Here is a 19,305-nt window from a genome sequence, read left to right as displayed (position 1 = left end):
GTGATATGGAACTAAAATACAGTATTAACATCTTCAGGTTCTCAGATGTGGTATCCCCAGATGGGGAAATTCCCAGTTTTCTGTGAATAAGGGAAATGCATTCAGCCTCTGGCAGGCCTCCATTTATGGCAGTGGAGAGGAAGTGGTGAAGTTTATAAAGCCCTGCAGACTAGCCAGTAGTAGGCTGTGAGCTTGGTTGCCTTTTTAGTATTTCTAATCAGAAGTTTTTAACTTCTGAAAGATTATTAAGATGATTTTTTTGGCCGCATGTAATTTTTCGTAATGATTTACAGTTGCTAAACATTTTCCATGAACTTTATTCTAGTGCTGGGAATTGAATCCAGAGCCTTTTGTGCAATAGGCAGGTGTTCCACCACTGAGCTACATCCCCAGCTTTCCATTAAGTTTTCCGACTACAAAAGTAGTCGTTACAGAAATTTTGGAAAATAAATGAGCTGTGGTGGCATGTGCCTGGAATCCCAGCACTCAGTAGGCTGAGGCAGGAGGATTATGCATTTGAGGTCTATTGAGTTGGGCTATTTATTTATTTAGTGAGTTCAGGCCAGCCTGAAGTATAGAGCAAGAATATGTCTCAACCAAAAACAAACCATAAACCAAAAACCCCAAAGTAAAACAAAACAGAAACATGAAAAAAGAAAAGAAAAGTTTGGAAAATGTGGTAAAACGCAAAGAAGGAAAAAAATTGCTTTTAATTTTACAACTCAGAGAAATTTACTGTTAATGCTTTGTATTTACAGTTTCTATTTTTTTCTATATACATAAAAGTAAAAATTGGCTCACACTGTGTAGGTAGTTTACTGACCTTGTTCATGTAATATTCCGATTATTTTTTCATATAATTTTAGGTGGTTTGCTGTGATTTTATTATATAAACAAATAGCAATAAAATATTTAACCAATACCACATTTTGGTGCACTTAGGTGTTGTTTATAGGTTAATACATAAGTGTGTGTGTGTGCTTGTGTGCATGTGTTTATGTGTTGCCTTCATTGATGGTAATTTGTGTAGAGTGAATTTCTAGAAGTAGAGTTACTTCCAGAAAATGTTAAGGTTTATGTTACATATTTCCAAATACGGAAACAATTTCTGTTCTCATCAGCAAAATATATGAGGGCTCAGGAAAGCAGTTGATAATTGAAAAAAATATTTTCACTTCTTTCCCAGGTAACAAATTATGTATTTTTGAATATATTTGCTTATTATGAGATTTCATTTATTTTTCCATGTTTATTGGCTCTTTGTATTTTTTTTTTTGATTGCCGATTCATTGTATTTTGCTCTTTTCCTATTGAAAGATAGTTATAAATTGATTTTTTGGAACTACTGATATAGAATGAGTAATAATTTATGATATTTGTTTCAACATTGTTTAGTTTTTTTTTTTTTTTTTTTTGGTACTGGGGATTGAATCTGGGACCTTGAGCTTGTGAGGCAGGTGGTGGAACCACTGAGCTAAATCCCCGGCCCTAGCTTATTTTTATGTTTTTGGGGTATTGGGAATTAAACTCAGGGACTTGTGCTTGCCAGGCAGGTGCAGTGCCGCTGAGCTACATCACCAGCCCAGATTTTTATTTTTAATCTACAGAAATTTAAAGATTTTATTACATAAAACCTATTAACTACTTAAAAAAAAAGTATGTCCTTATATGGCTAGAAAGCTTTTCCTACTCTGATGGCAAATAATTAATTCTATTTATTTTCTTTTACTTTTGGGGCGTGTTTGATGACACATGAAAGAAATCCATACCATGGATTGAGCTCAGGACTTCAACACATGCTAGGCAAGCACTCTACCACTCAGCTACATTCCCGGCCTTTTTTATTTTGTTTGGAGATAGTATCTTGCTAGGCTGCCTGGGCTGGCCTCAAACTTGCCATCCTGCTACCTCAGCTTCCTGAGCAGCTGGGATTGTAGGTCTGCATCACTGTGCCTGGCAGATGTCAGGTGTTTGAGGTTGTAGCTGTGTTGCAAAGCATGAGCATGCTGGAGTTCAAACCCAGGGCCGTCTACATGCTAGTTAAGCACTCTACCACCAAGCCACACCCTCAGCCCTTAGCCACAATTCCTCAATGACTTATCTCTGGTCCTCTCTGAGGATGATGGCAGTAATTACTTGGGACGTAACTTTTGATGAGAGGTGAGACAAGAAACCACTGTTTCTATAGTCTAATTTTCTGCAAATAACTGAAATAGTCACTTTAAGGAAAATTTTGTTTATATTATAAGTATATTGTTTATAATTTTGAATATATACCTTATAGCACTCTTGAGTGTAAATCAATAACATTGATCTAAATTTTAAAAGAAAGCAATATATTCTACTGCAAAGCATTGAATGTCACTATACAGTGATGCATTGGGATGGTCTAGAAGGCTTTTTTTTTTGGTCTGAAAAAAAGAAGTTTCATTTCTTCAGTACCAAGGTTCTAATTGCTGTTTTTTGCTTGTTTTTGTGGTATTAGAGATTGAACCCAGGGCCTTTGCACTGAGGTACATCCCCAGTTCTTTTCCTAGCTAAATTGAACTTTTCATCCTCCTGCCTCGGCCTTCCAGAGTGTAGGGATTATAAGCACTTATTACACTTGACTCCTAATTGCTGCATTTTTTGATAAGCTTTCTTTTAAAATTTAGATCAATGTTATTGACTTATTATGAATCCTAGAGATGCCCCCTTCACTAAATGGGGGGGATTTCTATCAATCATATTTATTTTATAATTCAAAGCAAAATTAACCCAAATTTTTATTTGATACCCATTTCCATTTCAGACTTTGACTTTTGTATTTTATTAGGGTTATTTTAAAAAGTGTTGTCTAATTTCCTATTTTCACTGTTTGCTTTCTGATGCTTTTGAACTTCATGGGTGGTTTTCAAGCGAATCCTGTCCTAAACAGCACGACGAGACCTTGAAAGGGACACATCTTGGCTCCTCACACTGGGCCTTGCACTTGGTATGTTTGTGATGCCTGATGTCCATATGAATGAGTTGATTTACTTTGTAGGGTTTCTCCAAAGAAATTAAAATACCTAAAACCAAATATGTTGGCTACATCAAGGATTATGAAGGAGCCACTTTAATGGGATGTGAGCTAAACCCACGGATTCCATACACAGAATTTTCTGTCATCATTAAAAAGCAGAAGGAGGTAAGCAGATCAACTCGTGTTTTCTCATGGTCCTTATATCCAGGACAGCCTTAGTTGGGGTGGGCAACATTTCAGGGAGTTCTGTGTGTACAGCCCTGTTAGATCATGATAGTTTGATATGGGTCATCTATCTCCTTTCTACATCACAGTTCCTAAGGGAGTCAGTACTTGTTAAATTGGTGTAAATTTCAAAGTGTGTAAAAGACAGTGACATATTAATACTGCACTTTCCAAAACCTGACACATTTTGGCCGTACTCAACCTTCTTAATCTTACCGTTCTACTTTCATGCCAAACTAATTCTCCAAAGGCCATTCCTGATGTTTAAACCCCCTTGGTGTCACATCCATTCCCCACCCCCTTGGTCCAGCACACCTGTAAATTAGTAGTTCTTCCTTTTAACTTCTCTTGCACTGATTTGATCCACCAGTTTGAATTTTCATTTGTTATGTTTCATAGGCATTCATAGTCACGTGCATTGATCACTCCCTTTGCATTGCAAGTTCTGAAGACTTATCCCTATAAGTATTAATGGCTTGTTATCTAATATTGGAGGGGCATCTTTTATGTATATGAGCTAAATGAGAATCAGTAAATGGAAAGATTGATAGATTTGAGTACATATGGTAGCAATTTGAAATTTCTCTAAGGAAGAACAATAACAAAAAACATCAAACGCATGTAACCATGGAATACACAAAGGCCATTTATTACATGAATGAACTTTGTGTGTTAAGCTTGGGAATACCTCCTGCTCCCTTTGGTTTGCTGAAGTTTGCAGCTGTGTCATCTCACATCAATTCCACCCAGCACTTCTGTTATTCATTGCAGGGCACTTTTCCCTAACAAATAACTAAAGAGAGGCATCTGTCTTAAGCCCATCTTTGTTTTCTGGTTTCCATCCTTAATCCCAGCTCTTAGTCACTTGTCAGGCATTACCCGCGCAACAGCCATAATAAAGCTTTTTACACGGTGTCTGGTGCACAGTAGTTATTCGGTAAGTATTTTTCTTTTATTTAAAGTGCCTTAAACTGGTTCTTATGCTTCTGTAGAAGTGAGCAAAAGGCATTCTTTTTTAAATTAGAAAATAAAAGCAGCTTGTTTTGTTTCTTGGTCAAAGATGTCAGCGTAAGAGAGCATTCTGAAAGGGGGCACTGGGAAGAGTTAATAAAGCACAACAGGGTCCTCTCTCCTGGCTCTGACTGAGGAGCTGGCTTTCCTCATTGTTCTCTTTGGGGCTTAATGAGCAGGTCTGGATTCAGAAGCACATTGTTCCGCATTAGAGGCTGCTGGCCAACTAAAGCTGTCACTGTGCTGTCAGCTGCTCTTTCCTCAATCCTCCACCCAGCAGCAGCAGCAGCAATTCATCCCCCAGTGTTAGCTGAGCGCAGGATTCCCTTGGCAAAGGCTGCACATTTTACGCAATCTGTTGGCCCTCCCTACTCACAGGGAAAGCCAGCAGCACAGAGCTATTTTAAATGACTAACAAAGCAGCCAACTTTTTAGAAGACAACACCCCCCCCCCCCCCGCCCTTGCTTTTCTTCTTTCCTCTTGGCTCCCTTCTTCTCTCCTTACCCTCCCTCTTCTGCCTATAGCTTTTTCTCACACATCCAGTTGAATGGAAGATGGAGGCCTGGAGCTGTGAGCCTAGTTCTAGAACTTAAAAGAGACCTGAAGGCCTGGTGTGGTAGTGCCATCCTGTAATCCTAGCATACTCCTCAGAGACCGAGGAAACTGGATTGCAAGTTCAAGCCCAGTTTCCAAAACTTACTTAGTAAGATCTTGTCTCAAAATTGAAAAGTAAATTAAGGGCTGGGGGATGTAGCTCAATGTGGAAGCACTGGGTTCAGTGCTGGAAAGAATGAAAGAAAGAAAAGAAAAGAAACGAAGGAAGGAAGAAAGAAAAAATAGAAGAGAGGGGGAGGGTGGAAAAATCTGAGGTTGCAAAAATAAAATAATATATTTAGATACCCATACAGATTGAGTATCTGTTATCCAAAATGCCTGTGTTGTGAGGTGTTTCAGATTTTGGAGTCTTTCAGATTTCAGAATATTTGCACTGATTTTGCTCATCCAGCATCCCTAATCTGAAATACTATACAATCCAAAACTTCTAACTATAAAAAACCCCTCGAGTAAGGTAAGAACTGAAAACAATAGAAATCAGACTGTATATATCTGAGGATTTTCCTAGCCCCTAAAAGCAGCGAGAACAGAGTAAATTGAAGTTGTCATTAGTGGAGCTGGAGAAAGGAAACTAGAAGAGTTGGACAGGTGGATCAGGGAGTGGAGGGCTTAGCGTTACTTTCTGAGTGTTGGCCCCCCGGGAAGATGGGACCCTCAGGAGTCTAGTGTCAGATGCGATGGCTTTGTGAGAGACCTGGAAGTTTGTGGACAGCCTTGTCGTGGAATCAGTATGAGCAAAGCCTCAGGCCATCTTAAGTAGATTGATGGGAACATGAATGGGTGAGATCACTGGGGATGTGAGTGAAGAAAGGCGCTATTTGAAAAAATGAATTGATTATAAGCAGACAGAGAGATGTCTGTGTGTGTGTGTGTGTGAGACACATTTTTGGGATCAGTGTAGGGGCGGTAATTCTTAAATCTTAAACTACATGTGAGACTACAAAGGACTGGGTTTGGAGGAGCTAAAGTAAGAATGGGGAAAATTAATGCTTTTTATTTGTTTGTTTTTTTTGTAAAGAGACATTCTAAAATTTGGGGGCACAATAGAGATGGGAACCTTCCCCCCTTACATGGAGATTGTAAAACTGACAACAGCAGGTATTAGGACTGAAATAACAGATTTGAGGAGAGGGTGATGAGGACTGTACTTTCATTTGGAAGGTGTTGATTTTGAGGATGTTGAGTGAAGACATTTTTTTAGGGAGGTGAAGATCAGACATTGGAACACAAAATGATCCTTTGGAGGCATAGACAGTGGTTAGGGAACTTCTCACTTCCATCAGATCACTTTTGAGGAGCCCACAATTTTCAGGATGCTATGTGAAGTCTATGAAAGCCACTAGGTAAACATTACATTTGAGGGTCCTTTAGTAAAGAATAGAAAACTGTAAAAAAAAAAAAAAAAAAATTTGTTTTTTTCTGTACTGGGTATTGAAACCAGGGCCTTTGCACTGAGCTACAGCCTCAGCATACCCCGCCCCCCCTTTTGAAACAAGATCTTGCTAAGTTGTTCATACTAGCTGAAATTTGCATTCATCCTGCCTTAGCCTTTCAGAATGCTGTGAATTTAGGGGTGTGCCACCACACTAAACTAGAGAACTTTCCAAAGTGAAGCATAGTTCTCAATATATTTTCTGAAGGTGTCCACTTCAAAAATTGCCATTGGGTTTGTTTTCCTATGACTGGTACTTATAAATAAATTAAGGGAAAAATATCCATCCAGATGAGTCCTGCACAAAGTAACAGCTACTAGCTACATGAGGCTACTGAGCACTTGACATGTGACTACTTAGAATTGGGATGTGCCATACACATAAAACACTTTTGAAGACTTTGTTGTGAATAAAGGAATATAAAATATCTCATTTTACCCGTATTGATTATACATTAAAATATTTTGAGTACATAATGGCTTAAATAAACAATACTATTAAGCTAGGCATGGTGACACTTGCCTGTAATCCCAGGACTTGGCAGGCTGAGGCAGGAGAATCATCAGTTTGAGGCCAGCTTGAGCTACATAGTGAGTTCAAAACCTGCCTAGAATATATAACAAGATGGTGTCTCAAAAAGCCAAAATATGTGTGTGTGCATGCACACATGTAAAATATTAAAATCAATTTTACCTGTTTGTTTTTACCTGATTAAAATATGACTTAAAAATTTCAGTTATTCAGTTACATGAATGGCTTGCATTATGTTTCTTATTGGGCAGCACTGATTTAGATTTACCAGGAATATACATCTACTAGTTCCATTAATTTTATGAAATTCTTTGTTTAACTGTTAGGATTGCATATTCATATTGCATTAATTACCAGCCATATGTTTGAATAAGCAGTTAAGAACTAGAAGTTTTGTTTTGTGAATAGAGTTAGTGACTTATTTTATTTTTTCTTTTCCAAAATTCAGTTATTATATAGTTAATTTCAGGATGGTGATTTTTAAGGGTTTTGTTTTGTTTTTCAAGGAAAACTGCAATACCTTAGAATTACCTACTGTATTAGGAATTATTTTACAAAAGAAAACATCTTTCAGAATTCCCCTGATGACTCTTGGCATGGTTGTGTTGCTTACACCACTTTACATTTGCTTTTTGATGTAAGCTGCATAGGTTGGGGATAAACCTTGAGAAGTTTAAATAATAGGAAGGCTATAACTATTCCCAGCTTTTGGAACTTTCTGTGGTTTATTCATATTCATCTGTCCCTCTACTCTGCAAGGAACAATTCTTAGTTATGGGATACGAAAGATTCTGACTAGGTAGTGAAAATATTATGGGCTGCTTTCTGGTTAATTCCAGCAGAGGCTCCTCAGAGAAACAAGGCAAAATAATGGGCTCTTACTGTAAATATGACTAGTGGGCATTAGGGGCAGTGTGTTCTTTCAGTATTGTGTTGCCTTTTCTAGACAGCAGGGATAAGTCATTTGAAGATGGTTGTGTGAATGTCACTTAATGGATATGGTGTAAAAGAATGTTTTCATTTCTTATCTGTTAAATAGCATTCAGTTTTCTTCCCATGTTTAATGAAAAATGACTTGCTTTGTTAGGAAAATGGTTCCTTAACGATGACTGACTTGAACTGTACAATCACATAGACTTCTTTCGCTAAACACATTTTCTTCCTTTACTTTACAGATAATTAAAAAGCTGATAGAAAGAAAACAGGCCCAGATTCGAAAAGTCTATCCTGGACTTTCATGTTTTAAAGATGGAGTTCGACAGATTCCTGTAGAAAGCATTCCTGGAATTAGTATGTATAGACCTTTTTATAAAAGCAAAATCTTGTGGTAGTGCCATGAGTTGTGTTTGAAACAGTTTCCACAGTGTAGTAATTTGAAAAGCCGTATAGCCCTTCCTGTTTGTGTTGTTTCCAGTCCTTCCTTTTACTATCCTTTCTTCTCCTTCCACTTCAAACAAACCAGAGGGTGTCCTCTCGTTTTAGCAGTTAACATCTACCGTTCTTCAAGAGCATGGCATTTGTAACACAGTGCTAGGCACTGCCTATATACAACATTGAAAGCAGGGAAATTCTGTGTTTACAAATGGATAAATTGAGTCTCAGAATAGCTATGTCATTTAACACTAAATGACATCTGGTCAGTAATGAAGCAGTCCAGTTTTGATCTCCTTCAAACATCTTACAGTTTGTACCTTATCTCATTGCCATCATCATTGTAACCTGCATAGATCTGTAATTGACTTAGTTTCCTCAAAATTCACTTAAAATTATTTGCTGTGTGTGATGGAAATCATATAATTTGTTTGAAGTTCCTTATTTTATACTAGTTTCCCTGAGACTTGTCTGTGTTCAGATGAATTGCACTGGGTTAAGCCAAAATAGATATTTTTATATATCAAAAGCTATTGATTATCATTTGGCAATTTTATTTGTTTCAAATCTAGGTTCTCATAGTATATTGAAGATTTAATAAGCAAAATAGAATGAAGCAAACTGATTCTCCAGAAAAAATAAAATGTTATTTGGGCAAGATAAACTATTATATCTGTTCTATAGCAGATCTTATTTTTACTGTTAAAATCAGAAATTCTACTTCTCTGTGTTGTTGCTAGTAGTGATTAGTATTATCATAGCTATCTACCATATCATTAAGTGCTTGTTTGTGTCAGCTCAACTCAGCCCTGCTCTTCTCTCCTCTCCTCTCTCCCCTCTCCTCTCTCCCCTCTCCCTTCCCCTTCCCCCTTCCTTCCCCTTCCGGGATAATATCACCTAATTTTTAGAGTTCTGTTTTGTAGCCTGATAAACAGAGGCAGAGGTTAACTAACTTATTTAGGGTAAGTTAGTTTTTAAAGAGAGATCAGGAAACCAAATCCAGATTTATCAGCTCTCTACAGCTCTCTACACTAAAGCATCTTGAATTATAAGCAGTATCCTGGCCAAATAAAATAGAAACTGGAGGAGAGTTTGCTCTAACTTGCAATAATGGCTTCACTCTTTCAGGTGGTGGTTAGGAGGTAATTTGACTTACAGCTTAAAACTATAATACTGAAAGATTACTTCTGCTTTCCTCTGAAAGGCTGGAGTTCATGCTTTAAAAAACACTAGGGCTGTGTTGTAAGTCTGGGAAATTTGCATTGTGAGCTATATAAAGAAGTAAATAAATGCCATTAGTTTCAGTCTGTTTTCAAAAATAGACTTTTATTGAGGCATGGCTTTAATTTAGTACTCTTTTGATAAGTATTAAGTATGTTATTCTTTGACCAAAAGTAGTTCTCATTTAGTGTTTAATTTTGTTGACATATAGGAGAGACAGGCTGGAAACCGAGTGGAAAAGACAAAAGGTAAGTAGATGGGCAAGCGGATGTTAATGGAAGTGATTTTTTTTCCCCTTCCTAGCAATTTAGAGAAAAAGGGCAGACCGATTATAATCAGTAATGCAACAGTTGGTGGGTTTCAATTTTCATAAAATGTTCTGGAATGGTTCCAATTTTAGGTTTTTGAAAGAATGAGCTGAATAATAATCAGCTGGCAAGAGGGTAAAAACTAATCCTTGCTGCTTGTTGTCTGTTTTTTTCGTTTCAAGTAAAGAGCCCAAAGACCCTGACCAGCTTTACAGCACATTGAAGAGCATCCTCCAGCAGGTGAAGGTGGGTATTCTCTTCATTCACTTCATGCAAATATTTTGAAATGATTTCCCACATTAATTTCTATATTAGATACCTTACTTTTTTCTTTACCCAAGAACCATCAAAGCGCTTGGCCCTTCATGGAACCTGTGAAGAGAACAGAAGCTCCGGGATATTATGAAGTTATAAGGTTCCCCATGGGTAATGCCATTAAAATTTTCTAAGTATATATTTAAAATTCTCTGGATGGCAGAGTAGGGGACAAATGGTTGTTGAGGTTGATTTGCTCCACTCTCTGATAGCGTAGTAAGTATATGATGGGTGGTAGGATGATTCCTTGTGTCTTTGGAGGGACAGTGATGTCAGAGCAGTGACGGTGGAGAAGCGGGTGACTGTTTACATTAGAGACATTCTATAGCCGTCTTTGACAGTGCAGACCAGACATACTCTGTACACCAGACACAGGAAGTCCAGGTGGGGAACCAAACTGCTGATGGTTCTGGATATGGGAGTTGGTTATTTGGACATACCCTTGCTTATAAGCTACCTGTTTTATTGCAGATGGAAAAATATCAGGTTTTGTCCTTTTTATATGTTTGAGTCTATCATAAATGGCCATTTCTTTTTTTATTAACTCTATTTTATTTTATTGTTATTATTTTTTTTGGTACCGGGGATCGAACTCAGGTCCTTGCACTTGTGCAGCAGGTGGTGAAACCACTGAGCTAAATCCCTGGCCCAAAATGGCCATTTCTTTTAAGACTTTTTCAAGATATTACTCAGGAAGGTAGATTAATCTGTTTGACTGCTTTACTTTCAGAGGAAGCAATTGTAGTTAGTGCAATCGGTGTCATGCTTTTGATGGATGCTGTTAATGGCACTATGTTTATTATTTTTTGTGGTACTGGGGATTGAACCCAGGGCCTTTGGACTGAACTGCATTCCCAGCCCTTTTTATATTTTATTTTTGAGATAGGGTCTTTCTAAGTCACCAAGTTGTCCAGGCTGGGCTTGAAGTTAATGTATACTTTCTAAGCTTTGTCCTCATCCAAAAAGAAAAAAAGATGCCTTCAGAAATGTAGAATTGCATTGCTTACTTCAGCAGCACATATACTGAAATTGGAAGAAATATAGAATTGCAATTCAGTGCTGTGCCTGAACTACAATACAGGAATGATTAATTGAGTCAGTTGAGAACCCTAAATTAGTTTGGCAATGTGCAGATGACAAGTAGCTGAAATAAGAGGCAGAGTCTTCTGTCCCTTTTCTACTTGTAATCTGTTCCAAAATATGGAAGGAAGGATGAAAGGGATCCCCTTGCTCCTCAGTGGGTTGGGAGTTACTTACCAAGGTTTCCTATGGCATTAATTTTTCATGTTATATATAGTTATAGTAATGATCTAAATAGCCTGTCCTCATTCTACATCTACATGCTTTTCCTTCCCTCTTCTCTCTGTCTTGCCACTGTATATTGTACAAGAAAGGGAAGATTAACCAAATTCTGAAAGGAAGGGTGATTTGTAACTCAATTTCTACTGTGTGAAAAATATGTTTAGATCCTCTGTGTCCATTTCCTATCTTAAGTGGGTTTTTTCATCCTCTGGGACATCTCAACATCTTTTTTGGTATCATTGAGCTATACCCTAGCTTCATCTCAGCCTCTTTGGGGAAACCCTCATGGGAAGTTGTATGAGTTTTGAAAGAGAATAAGTCCTTTTTAGCCTATTGATATACACTTGAAGACCTGCCGTGGTAGGTCTGACAGATCCTGGCTGTCATAAACTGCTCATAGCAGGAGAAAGGTGTGAGCTTCTCCACTTGGATGCCAGCTATCTGCATAGCTGAGTGCTCTTGAGAAATTTGACCCTGTTGAGCAAAGCCATTGATGACGAAGACATGTCCTAGACAAAGTTAATTAAAACAGTAAAGGTGCTCTTTGGTGGACCAGTAGTTGTGTTTCTTGGATGCCTTCAGATGCTGAAGAAATCATGTAGTCCTGCTGGTAAGATGGTCATCTATTTGAAGATGAGACTGACAAGTCAGTCATTTTACATTTTCCCATTAATGCTTTCTTGGATTTTTCTAAAAGCGTGTTTTTTTTCCCCATATTCTGAATATTCTTTTCTCCCAGATGGATGGATTCCAACTTGTTTCATATAGGGAGTTGTACAGTGAGCATTGTCTGAGAGTGGTCTCACCAACTATAACTTCTAACCTAGGGCGAGGTGTGCAGTGTTTTCCTGTTTGCCTAGAATTCACAGGCTGGGAAGGGGGAGGGAGAATGAAAATAGAAGAATTTAATGGTGTCCTTATTTGATGCCACCAATATTTAGTCATTTTTAAAAAAACTTTTGCCATGTGGTCAGTTGAAAGAATTTAAGAAGGCAAGAGGAAGAAAGCTGCCACCTGTGGCTTTAAAATAGAAGGGAAATATAGAAAGGAAGTCTAGAATTGATTATAATTACCCATGAAGGTCAGTTACCTCTGTTATTCTTGCTTTGTTTCTGCTCTTTTATATTGCCCCTAAATCCTTTTACAGCAACTTCTTTGGGTCAAGTTTCATGCATCTTTCTACTCTTTTTTTTTTTTTTGCAACATGTTTATTTTTTAAAACATTATAAGCTATTGTGGCTTTTCTCATGATAGCCCACCCTGCTTCCTCAAGGGTATATTTTTATCTTGCTTTTTCCTTTTACCCGGCCTAAGCTCACTCTGCAGAGCCAGTGTCTCCCTCACTTTTCACTTTTACTTTTTCAAATAAACTTCGTCACACACAAAAAACACATTATATTGGACAATATATATTTTTTTCAGCTCTACGAATGGCCTTCGCACTATATTACATTCCCCAGTTCATTTTATTTTTTATTTTAAGACAAGTTCTTACTAAATTGTCCAGGCTGGACTTGAACTTGTGGCCCTCCTGCCTCAGCCTCCCAAGTAGCTGGGAGTACAGGTGTGTGCACCACTGTTCTTGGCTAGGGCAGCGTATCTTAAGTGGTAGGCTTTTAGGTGGAAGGAATGTAAACACCTGATTTTACTTAGAGTCACAATTTCATCACTCTTTCTTAAATGAGAGAACCCCCTGATGTGTTGTTATACTTAGATGAGATATTTAATGGATAATTTGTAGTCTTTGTTTTTCTTAACACTTTTAGACCCCTCTCCCCACACATGGGAGGGCTCCAAACTGTGTGTCAGTTAAGGAAGAAAAACTGAAAGTTGAGATGTAATGACATACTCTATGAGAGATAGGTCTTAAAGATAAGCAGAACAAGATATTTTCCATGTTCTCTTTTGTGTTTGGGGTAGATTTAGGATTTTATTTTAGTTTTGTATTTTTTAAATTATGGATTTAGAATTTTGATGCAAATGAATTTCTTCCTATTGTACATAAATTTACTCATCTTATTAAATTATATTGCCAGTGTATTTGGTTGTAAATTTCTTTTCCTCTGGACCATTTGATAATAGAGTGGGAATTTGGGGTGTCGGTAGCCAGAGTGTTTCTGTAGCCAGTTTGACTCATTTTTTCTGCACATAGTTGCTATAATTAATTATCATTTCAAATGATAGAGCCAGACTTAAAAGACAACTAGGCACCCATAAGAAAATTATAGGATCTTCTAATTTGCACAGAATTCTTTAAATTGATCTTGAGAATTGAGAAAACACATTTGCAGTCTCTTTTTCATTTATAGAATAATACAATCTAAAATGTATAGATATATGGGGAAAATATATATATGTATTTATTTATTTATTTTATTTTATTTTATTTTATTATTTTTCTTTTTGGTACTGGGGATCAAACTTGGGTCCTTGTGCTTGTGAGGCAGGTGGCGGAACCACTGAGCTGAATCCCCGGCCCAGGAAAATATTTTTTACAAGTCTTGTGGACTTACTTGCTTTAGAAAAGAAAGGGTTGTTAATTTCTCTACTTTATTCCTATATACAACACCAAAACAACTGAATTTAGTGAGACAAACTCCATCTGATTGTTTTAAGTAATTAAATATTTCAACACAAATGATCCAGCTGCTCTACTCCATGTAGATAGGGCCTCTTCTGTGTAATTCTGAATGAATAGCTAACATTAGACAGTTTGTCATACTTATTGTTGCTAATCTACTTAGCTTCCTTGTGCTCAATAGGGCATTGGACCAGATGACTGGTAATGGTTCCATTAATATTAAAATGGCTATAATTTTATGTTAAAAAACCCTCTGAAAAGAATGAACAGTAAGATTTAAGAACTGTTTTCCTTGATCAGAATTGTTTAACTTAAAGGCACTGGGATGATAGAAAAGTAATCAAGCGAGCAACATAGATTTCCTTCTCTCTCTTGTTTTTGTCACCTAGTGTTTATAAGGAGTCAAAGATCACTAATATTTTTTTTTTCCTGTGCAGATCTGAAAACCATGAGTGAACGCCTCAAGAATAGGTACTACGTGTCTAAGAAATTATTCATGGCTGATTTACAGCGAGTCTTTACCAATTGCAAAGAGTACAACCCCCCAGAGAGTGAATACTACAAATGTGCCAATATCCTGGAGAAATTCTTCTTCAGTAAAATTAAGGAAGCTGGATTAATTGACAAATGATTTCTCTTCCCTTGGGTTTTTAGAAACTAATCAAACAGTGTGCCTAAAGCAAGGTGGTTTAATTTTTTTTTTTTAAAAGAATTGGACATAATATTTTGAAGAGACTTATAATAATTAGCACTTTTGAAAAACAAAAAACCTCCTTTTAGTTTTTCAGATATATGTATTTAAATTGAAATCATAGAACATTTTTATTTTATGGAATAGATTTTAATCTGTTTACTATTATGTGAATTTTCTATGGCATGTCCATTAGCCGACTGTCCCATAATAGAGGATCAGGGGTTTCCTCAAAACCTGTATATGAGGAAATTGCACATAGTACTAAGATTTGGGGGAATCCAGACAGTTTTCAGACCATGAATGTTGCCATTTTTTTCCAATGGAATGTGAGTTTATTTTTATTTTATTCTGAAGGACTTTAAGGAAGAGATTCATGATAAAAAGCCCGTAGAAAGTGAAATATGTGATGTTTGAAGTCTCTTTGCAGACTTTTTATATATATATTTTTAAAACACTCATCTAGATGAGGTGCTTTGAGCAGTTCTGAAAAATGCAGTTCCACAAAAGCGACTGCTTTGATTCCTAAGGAAGAGATTCTAAATAATGCAAACTTTTTATAAATCTGGGGTTTTGATAATTTGTCTACCTACAACAAAGTTGTGAGCATATAACCACTATTTCTACACAAATATGTGATATTTGACTTTGCTTATGCAGGCCATAAGTTCCAAAGGGTAATTTCCTAGGCCATCAAAGCATAAACTTGAAAACACTTGAAATTGAACCAACAAGCTTTAATAGGAAAAGATGTACAGTCTATATATGTATCAATCTGGTGAATCCTTATTCTAATAAATGAGGATGTTTTTCTGTGATATACACAACCCCATCAGTAATGTATAAGTAAACCTTTTTTCCTTTTGCATCTCCAGAATATGTTTATTGCCTGAGGTGAATTAAATTCCCACTAAGGTTTGGTGTCCATATTTTAACACCTGCATTGCTATGTAGGTCCAGGGTTACATCCCACTAAAATCTATTGTACAACCTTATCAGCTAACCTGTTGTGAGATTCCAGCTTAGTGCTTGGGATGATTTCCTGATTACACTACATTAGAAAAGTGGGACTTCAGTCACTGCAACTCTGGGAAAACTAATACACAACCATCTTGAAGGTCTCGACACTAATTTTTATGATGCAAATTTATAAACTGATTTTTGTAAAGGTTGAAGTTTTAAAAATGTATTTAACTTATGTTTTGTATCAGCATAAATTAAAATGGGGGTCATTAGTAGTCATTACAAACAGCTGCCACAGGTAATCTGCCTGAAGGAAGACACCTGCACATGGCTATTATGTTGGAATATGTGCTGCCCAAGCCAGCACTGACTATTAACTTGGAAGTGTTGCTTCTTACAGAAGAGATGTTCAGAATGCTCACACTGAAAAATGCCTCTTTTTAAGTATAAGAAGCCACCTTGAGTGGTGTCTAGATTTCTAATGAAGAATGATGATACAGTTTGGATTAAGTATCTTGGACTGGTTTTACACAGAGCTTTGTAGCGGATTTGCTGAAGCATCTGTCCAGCTTGGTATCCTGTGAAAGTTTGTTATTTTCTGGGTAGACATTCTTATAGAGTATTGTCTTTAAAAATCAGATCGTCTCTTCTATATTGAAAGCATTTTTATGTTTTCTAATTTAAAAATTAATATTTTCTTATAGATATTGTGCAATAAAGCTGAAGTAGGATGTGTGGTTTTTGCAAATGCTTTAACAGCTGATAAAATTTTACATTTGTAAAATTAATATATTGTACTGGTACAAAATAGTTTTAAATTATATTTTAAAAATCTCCCAATTTGGTGGTGTGTTTTTCTTCTAACAGCTTGAGGTTAACAGGACAAATGTGTGATCTGGTATGATTGTTATGATTTGTATCCTTAATCCTTGGCTCTTAAACTTTGCTGAAGATGTTTGGAATTGTTGCATTTGTGGGGAGTTTCATAAAATTCATACCCCATTAGTGAGAATTTTAAGACGAGAGATTTACTTGATCACTACGTCTTATATACTATCATCCACTAAACAGTAACAAAAATTCATCTACAGAAGAGTGTTATTGGCTTAAAAATCAAAGACTTTTTAATAGTTTTTTTTGCATTTATGAAATAGAATTTATTTTTTAAACATCTCCTATGGGAGCTTCTAATGTTACCCAAAATGCTATCTGTAGGAAATATATATCCTATTGAGGTTTAGGAGTACCCCACAAAGGTGATTGCTCTTACCTACTGAAGTCTGAACCCAGCGGGGACAAAAACAAGGCATATGATGGCTAAAATATCACCTTTATTCCTAATAAAATGGACACTGGTGAATGTGCTCCCTTATTTCTGTACCAGCAGGAGCTTTGCACCACTGCTGACTTACCCCACTGGGGCAAGGCCTTTGCTATTAAGCTTAGAGCAGTGGTGTTCTTTGAAACTGGCTATCTCCAAAGAAGCAAAATCAAGAGAAGGGTGTGTCAGCCTGTGTCCAACCTTTGACAAGTATGTTGTTACTTAACTCATAATTAGGTTAGTCCCTCCCGGGTGAGGAATAAATGAAAGGCAAGAGACAAGGCAGGAAATCATAGGCAGCCTCACACACGAGTAAATTTTTGTAAGTTACCTTACATCTCTACTCCATAGTCAAAAATTTCTAAGAAAAATTTTTTGATTACTCAACCAATTTGAAAACAGCCATATTTATAAGAAGAAAATGATGAAAAGGAAACTTTAATTTTACCTAGAAGTAAAACTTGTCATCATGGAGAAACTAGGAACAAGATGTGGACAGGCCAATGATTTGCCCCCTTTAAGCTAGTATTTTTCAGATCAACTCTGTTTATTTCAGAGACACTTAAGTGTTGCCCAAGGAAGATTACTGGTGATGGCCTTAGCCTTTTCCATTTGTCCTGAGCTATTCTGCTCCAGTCCTTAACTGGACATTCTTCTCTACTAAAGATGCCGAAGACATCAGTTTACTCAGGAATATCACAGGTAGTGATAATTTCAAGTTCTTATGTAAGAAGGTAATGAGACATTTCCCCTCTGTTGAAACATATTTGGATTTGATTATTCATACTTTTTTGTTCTCACAGAAAAAAGGTAGGTGTGTGTTTATGTAGAGGTTGGAAGGCGTGGGCAGGAAGGTGACAGAGCCCGAAATCAGGGCCTCTATTTTTTTTTTCTTTTTAATTAAAAAATACAAACTTGGGCTGGGGATTTAGCTCAGTGGCGCACCTGCCTCACAAGCCCAAGGTCCTGAGTTTGCTCCCCAGTACAAAAAAAATTACACATATATCTATTAAAAAAATTTCTTTGTTTGACTCTTAAGGCTCTTTCTCCTTTGGCTAAATTGGGGTTATCAGTGACATTCTGATGAAGACTGGAAGGGCAAAAATTGTTACTGCCAGTTGGTGGTGGACACCCTATAATCCAAGCTACTGAGAAGGCTCAGGCAGGAGGATCACAAGTTTGAAGCTATCCTGGGCCACTTGGTGAGACCTTGTCTCAAAATAAAATGTTAAAAAAGCTTATACCTTAAGCTTATAGCTTAGACCTTCCTAGGTTCAATCCCCATTATTGCAAAAGACAAAAATCAAAACAATGTTAACTAAGTCCCAGTTAGGTAAAGAAATGAAAATGAGTTTTCAAGAGGAAAGAGGTCAAATGGAAGGTTTCCAGGTACATTTTAGAAGAACTTCTTCAATGAAGTAAACATAACATGGTCAAAAGAGGTGAGAGAACAACAATAAACACCACATAAAGTTCCCTTTAATGTAATTTATAAATATGCCCTGGTTTATGAGAACATTGTAGAAAAAGGAAACTAACAATGAAAAAAGCCAGACATTATTCTGGGTTTATTAAAACAGTATGATTTCAATAAAGCAAGTCAAACCTTCTGCCCCTTGTTCTTCCTTGGCAGAATCAGGAGTTGAAAAAGATGAAGAATGATGTATAATTTATGCATATATTTATATGTGTATGTATATTCATGAAATTTTATGAACTGAACCAAGGGTTGTCAGTTTTAGTTTAGGATTCCAGTTCTAAAATCTTGGAGAACTTGTTGGAGGCTGAGGACCTTTTCAAAATAATGCACTATTTCACATATGTACATTCTGCATATCAGCTTATTTGGTCCTTGGATCATCCTAAATTTACGGGTAAGCCCAATTTAGTAATCTTTGTTGTCTGTTAACTTTCTATTTTCTGCATTTGAGATGGACATCTAGTTTCAGACATTTAGACTTAAAACATCAAAAAACTGGCAGGTTGCCTTTTTGTGTAGTAGGGCTATCCAACAATAGAATAGGAGCATTATGACAAAGCCCTTAGGAATGAATTTAGCTTTTTTAAAGACTTGAAATGAATATCTCCTTAGTTTATACTGTTTATGGCCAAGCTTTAGTTCAGATCTTCTCACCAAGGTCTACTAGTGTGCCCACACTGTTCCTGTTGCCAAGCACATGCAAGCACTTTTGGAGACTGGTAAGTTGTGTGCACAACTCAACATCCCTTCTACATGATCAAAACATTTAAAATAATTAGCAAGTAAGAGATAAATGGGTCTTAGGTGTTCAGTTCAGTTACTTTTGACAGTTTATCAACTACTTTAGGAAGTAGAACGCATCACCCAAGAAAGTTTCTTATTCCTTTTTCTGATTACTTCCCTGCAGCCACTTCTGATTTCTATCACCATAG

General features: G+C 36.7%; 1 protein-coding gene across 7 annotated transcripts in view; it reads left to right on the top strand.

Moving 5' to 3' along the window:
* The window catches only part of Kat2b (lysine acetyltransferase 2B), a 101,955-nt gene extending 85,543 nt beyond the window's left edge, over nucleotides 1–16,412 (top strand). For 2 of the 7 annotated variants that reach the window (XM_087182228.1, XM_013065329.2), the window contains 6 exons: nucleotides 3,026–3,169; nucleotides 7,996–8,110; nucleotides 9,624–9,660; nucleotides 9,903–9,966; nucleotides 10,062–10,146; nucleotides 14,356–16,412. In XM_087182228.1, the coding sequence (XP_087038354.1) occupies nucleotides 3,026–3,169; nucleotides 7,996–8,110; nucleotides 9,624–9,660; nucleotides 9,903–9,966; nucleotides 10,062–10,146; nucleotides 14,356–14,549 (639 nt within the window). In that variant the 3' untranslated portion in view covers nucleotides 14,550–16,412. The remainder of the gene's footprint in view (nucleotides 1–3,025; nucleotides 3,170–7,995; nucleotides 8,111–9,623; nucleotides 9,661–9,902; nucleotides 9,967–10,061; nucleotides 10,147–14,355) is intronic. The other 5 variants (XR_015439546.1, XR_015439547.1, XM_087182229.1 and 2 more) reach the window with 5 other exon arrangements.
* The last annotated feature ends 2,893 nt before the right edge of the window (nucleotides 16,413–19,305 follow it).

This window comes from Heterocephalus glaber, unplaced genomic scaffold (assembly GCF_053883595.1).
Source record: "Heterocephalus glaber isolate CG9 unplaced genomic scaffold, H.glaber_assembly_v1.0 deba00001472, whole genome shotgun sequence".
In the NCBI taxonomy this organism is placed as follows: domain Eukaryota; kingdom Metazoa; phylum Chordata; class Mammalia; order Rodentia; family Bathyergidae; genus Heterocephalus; species Heterocephalus glaber.
This window is presented reverse-complemented; position numbering and strand designations above follow the sequence as displayed.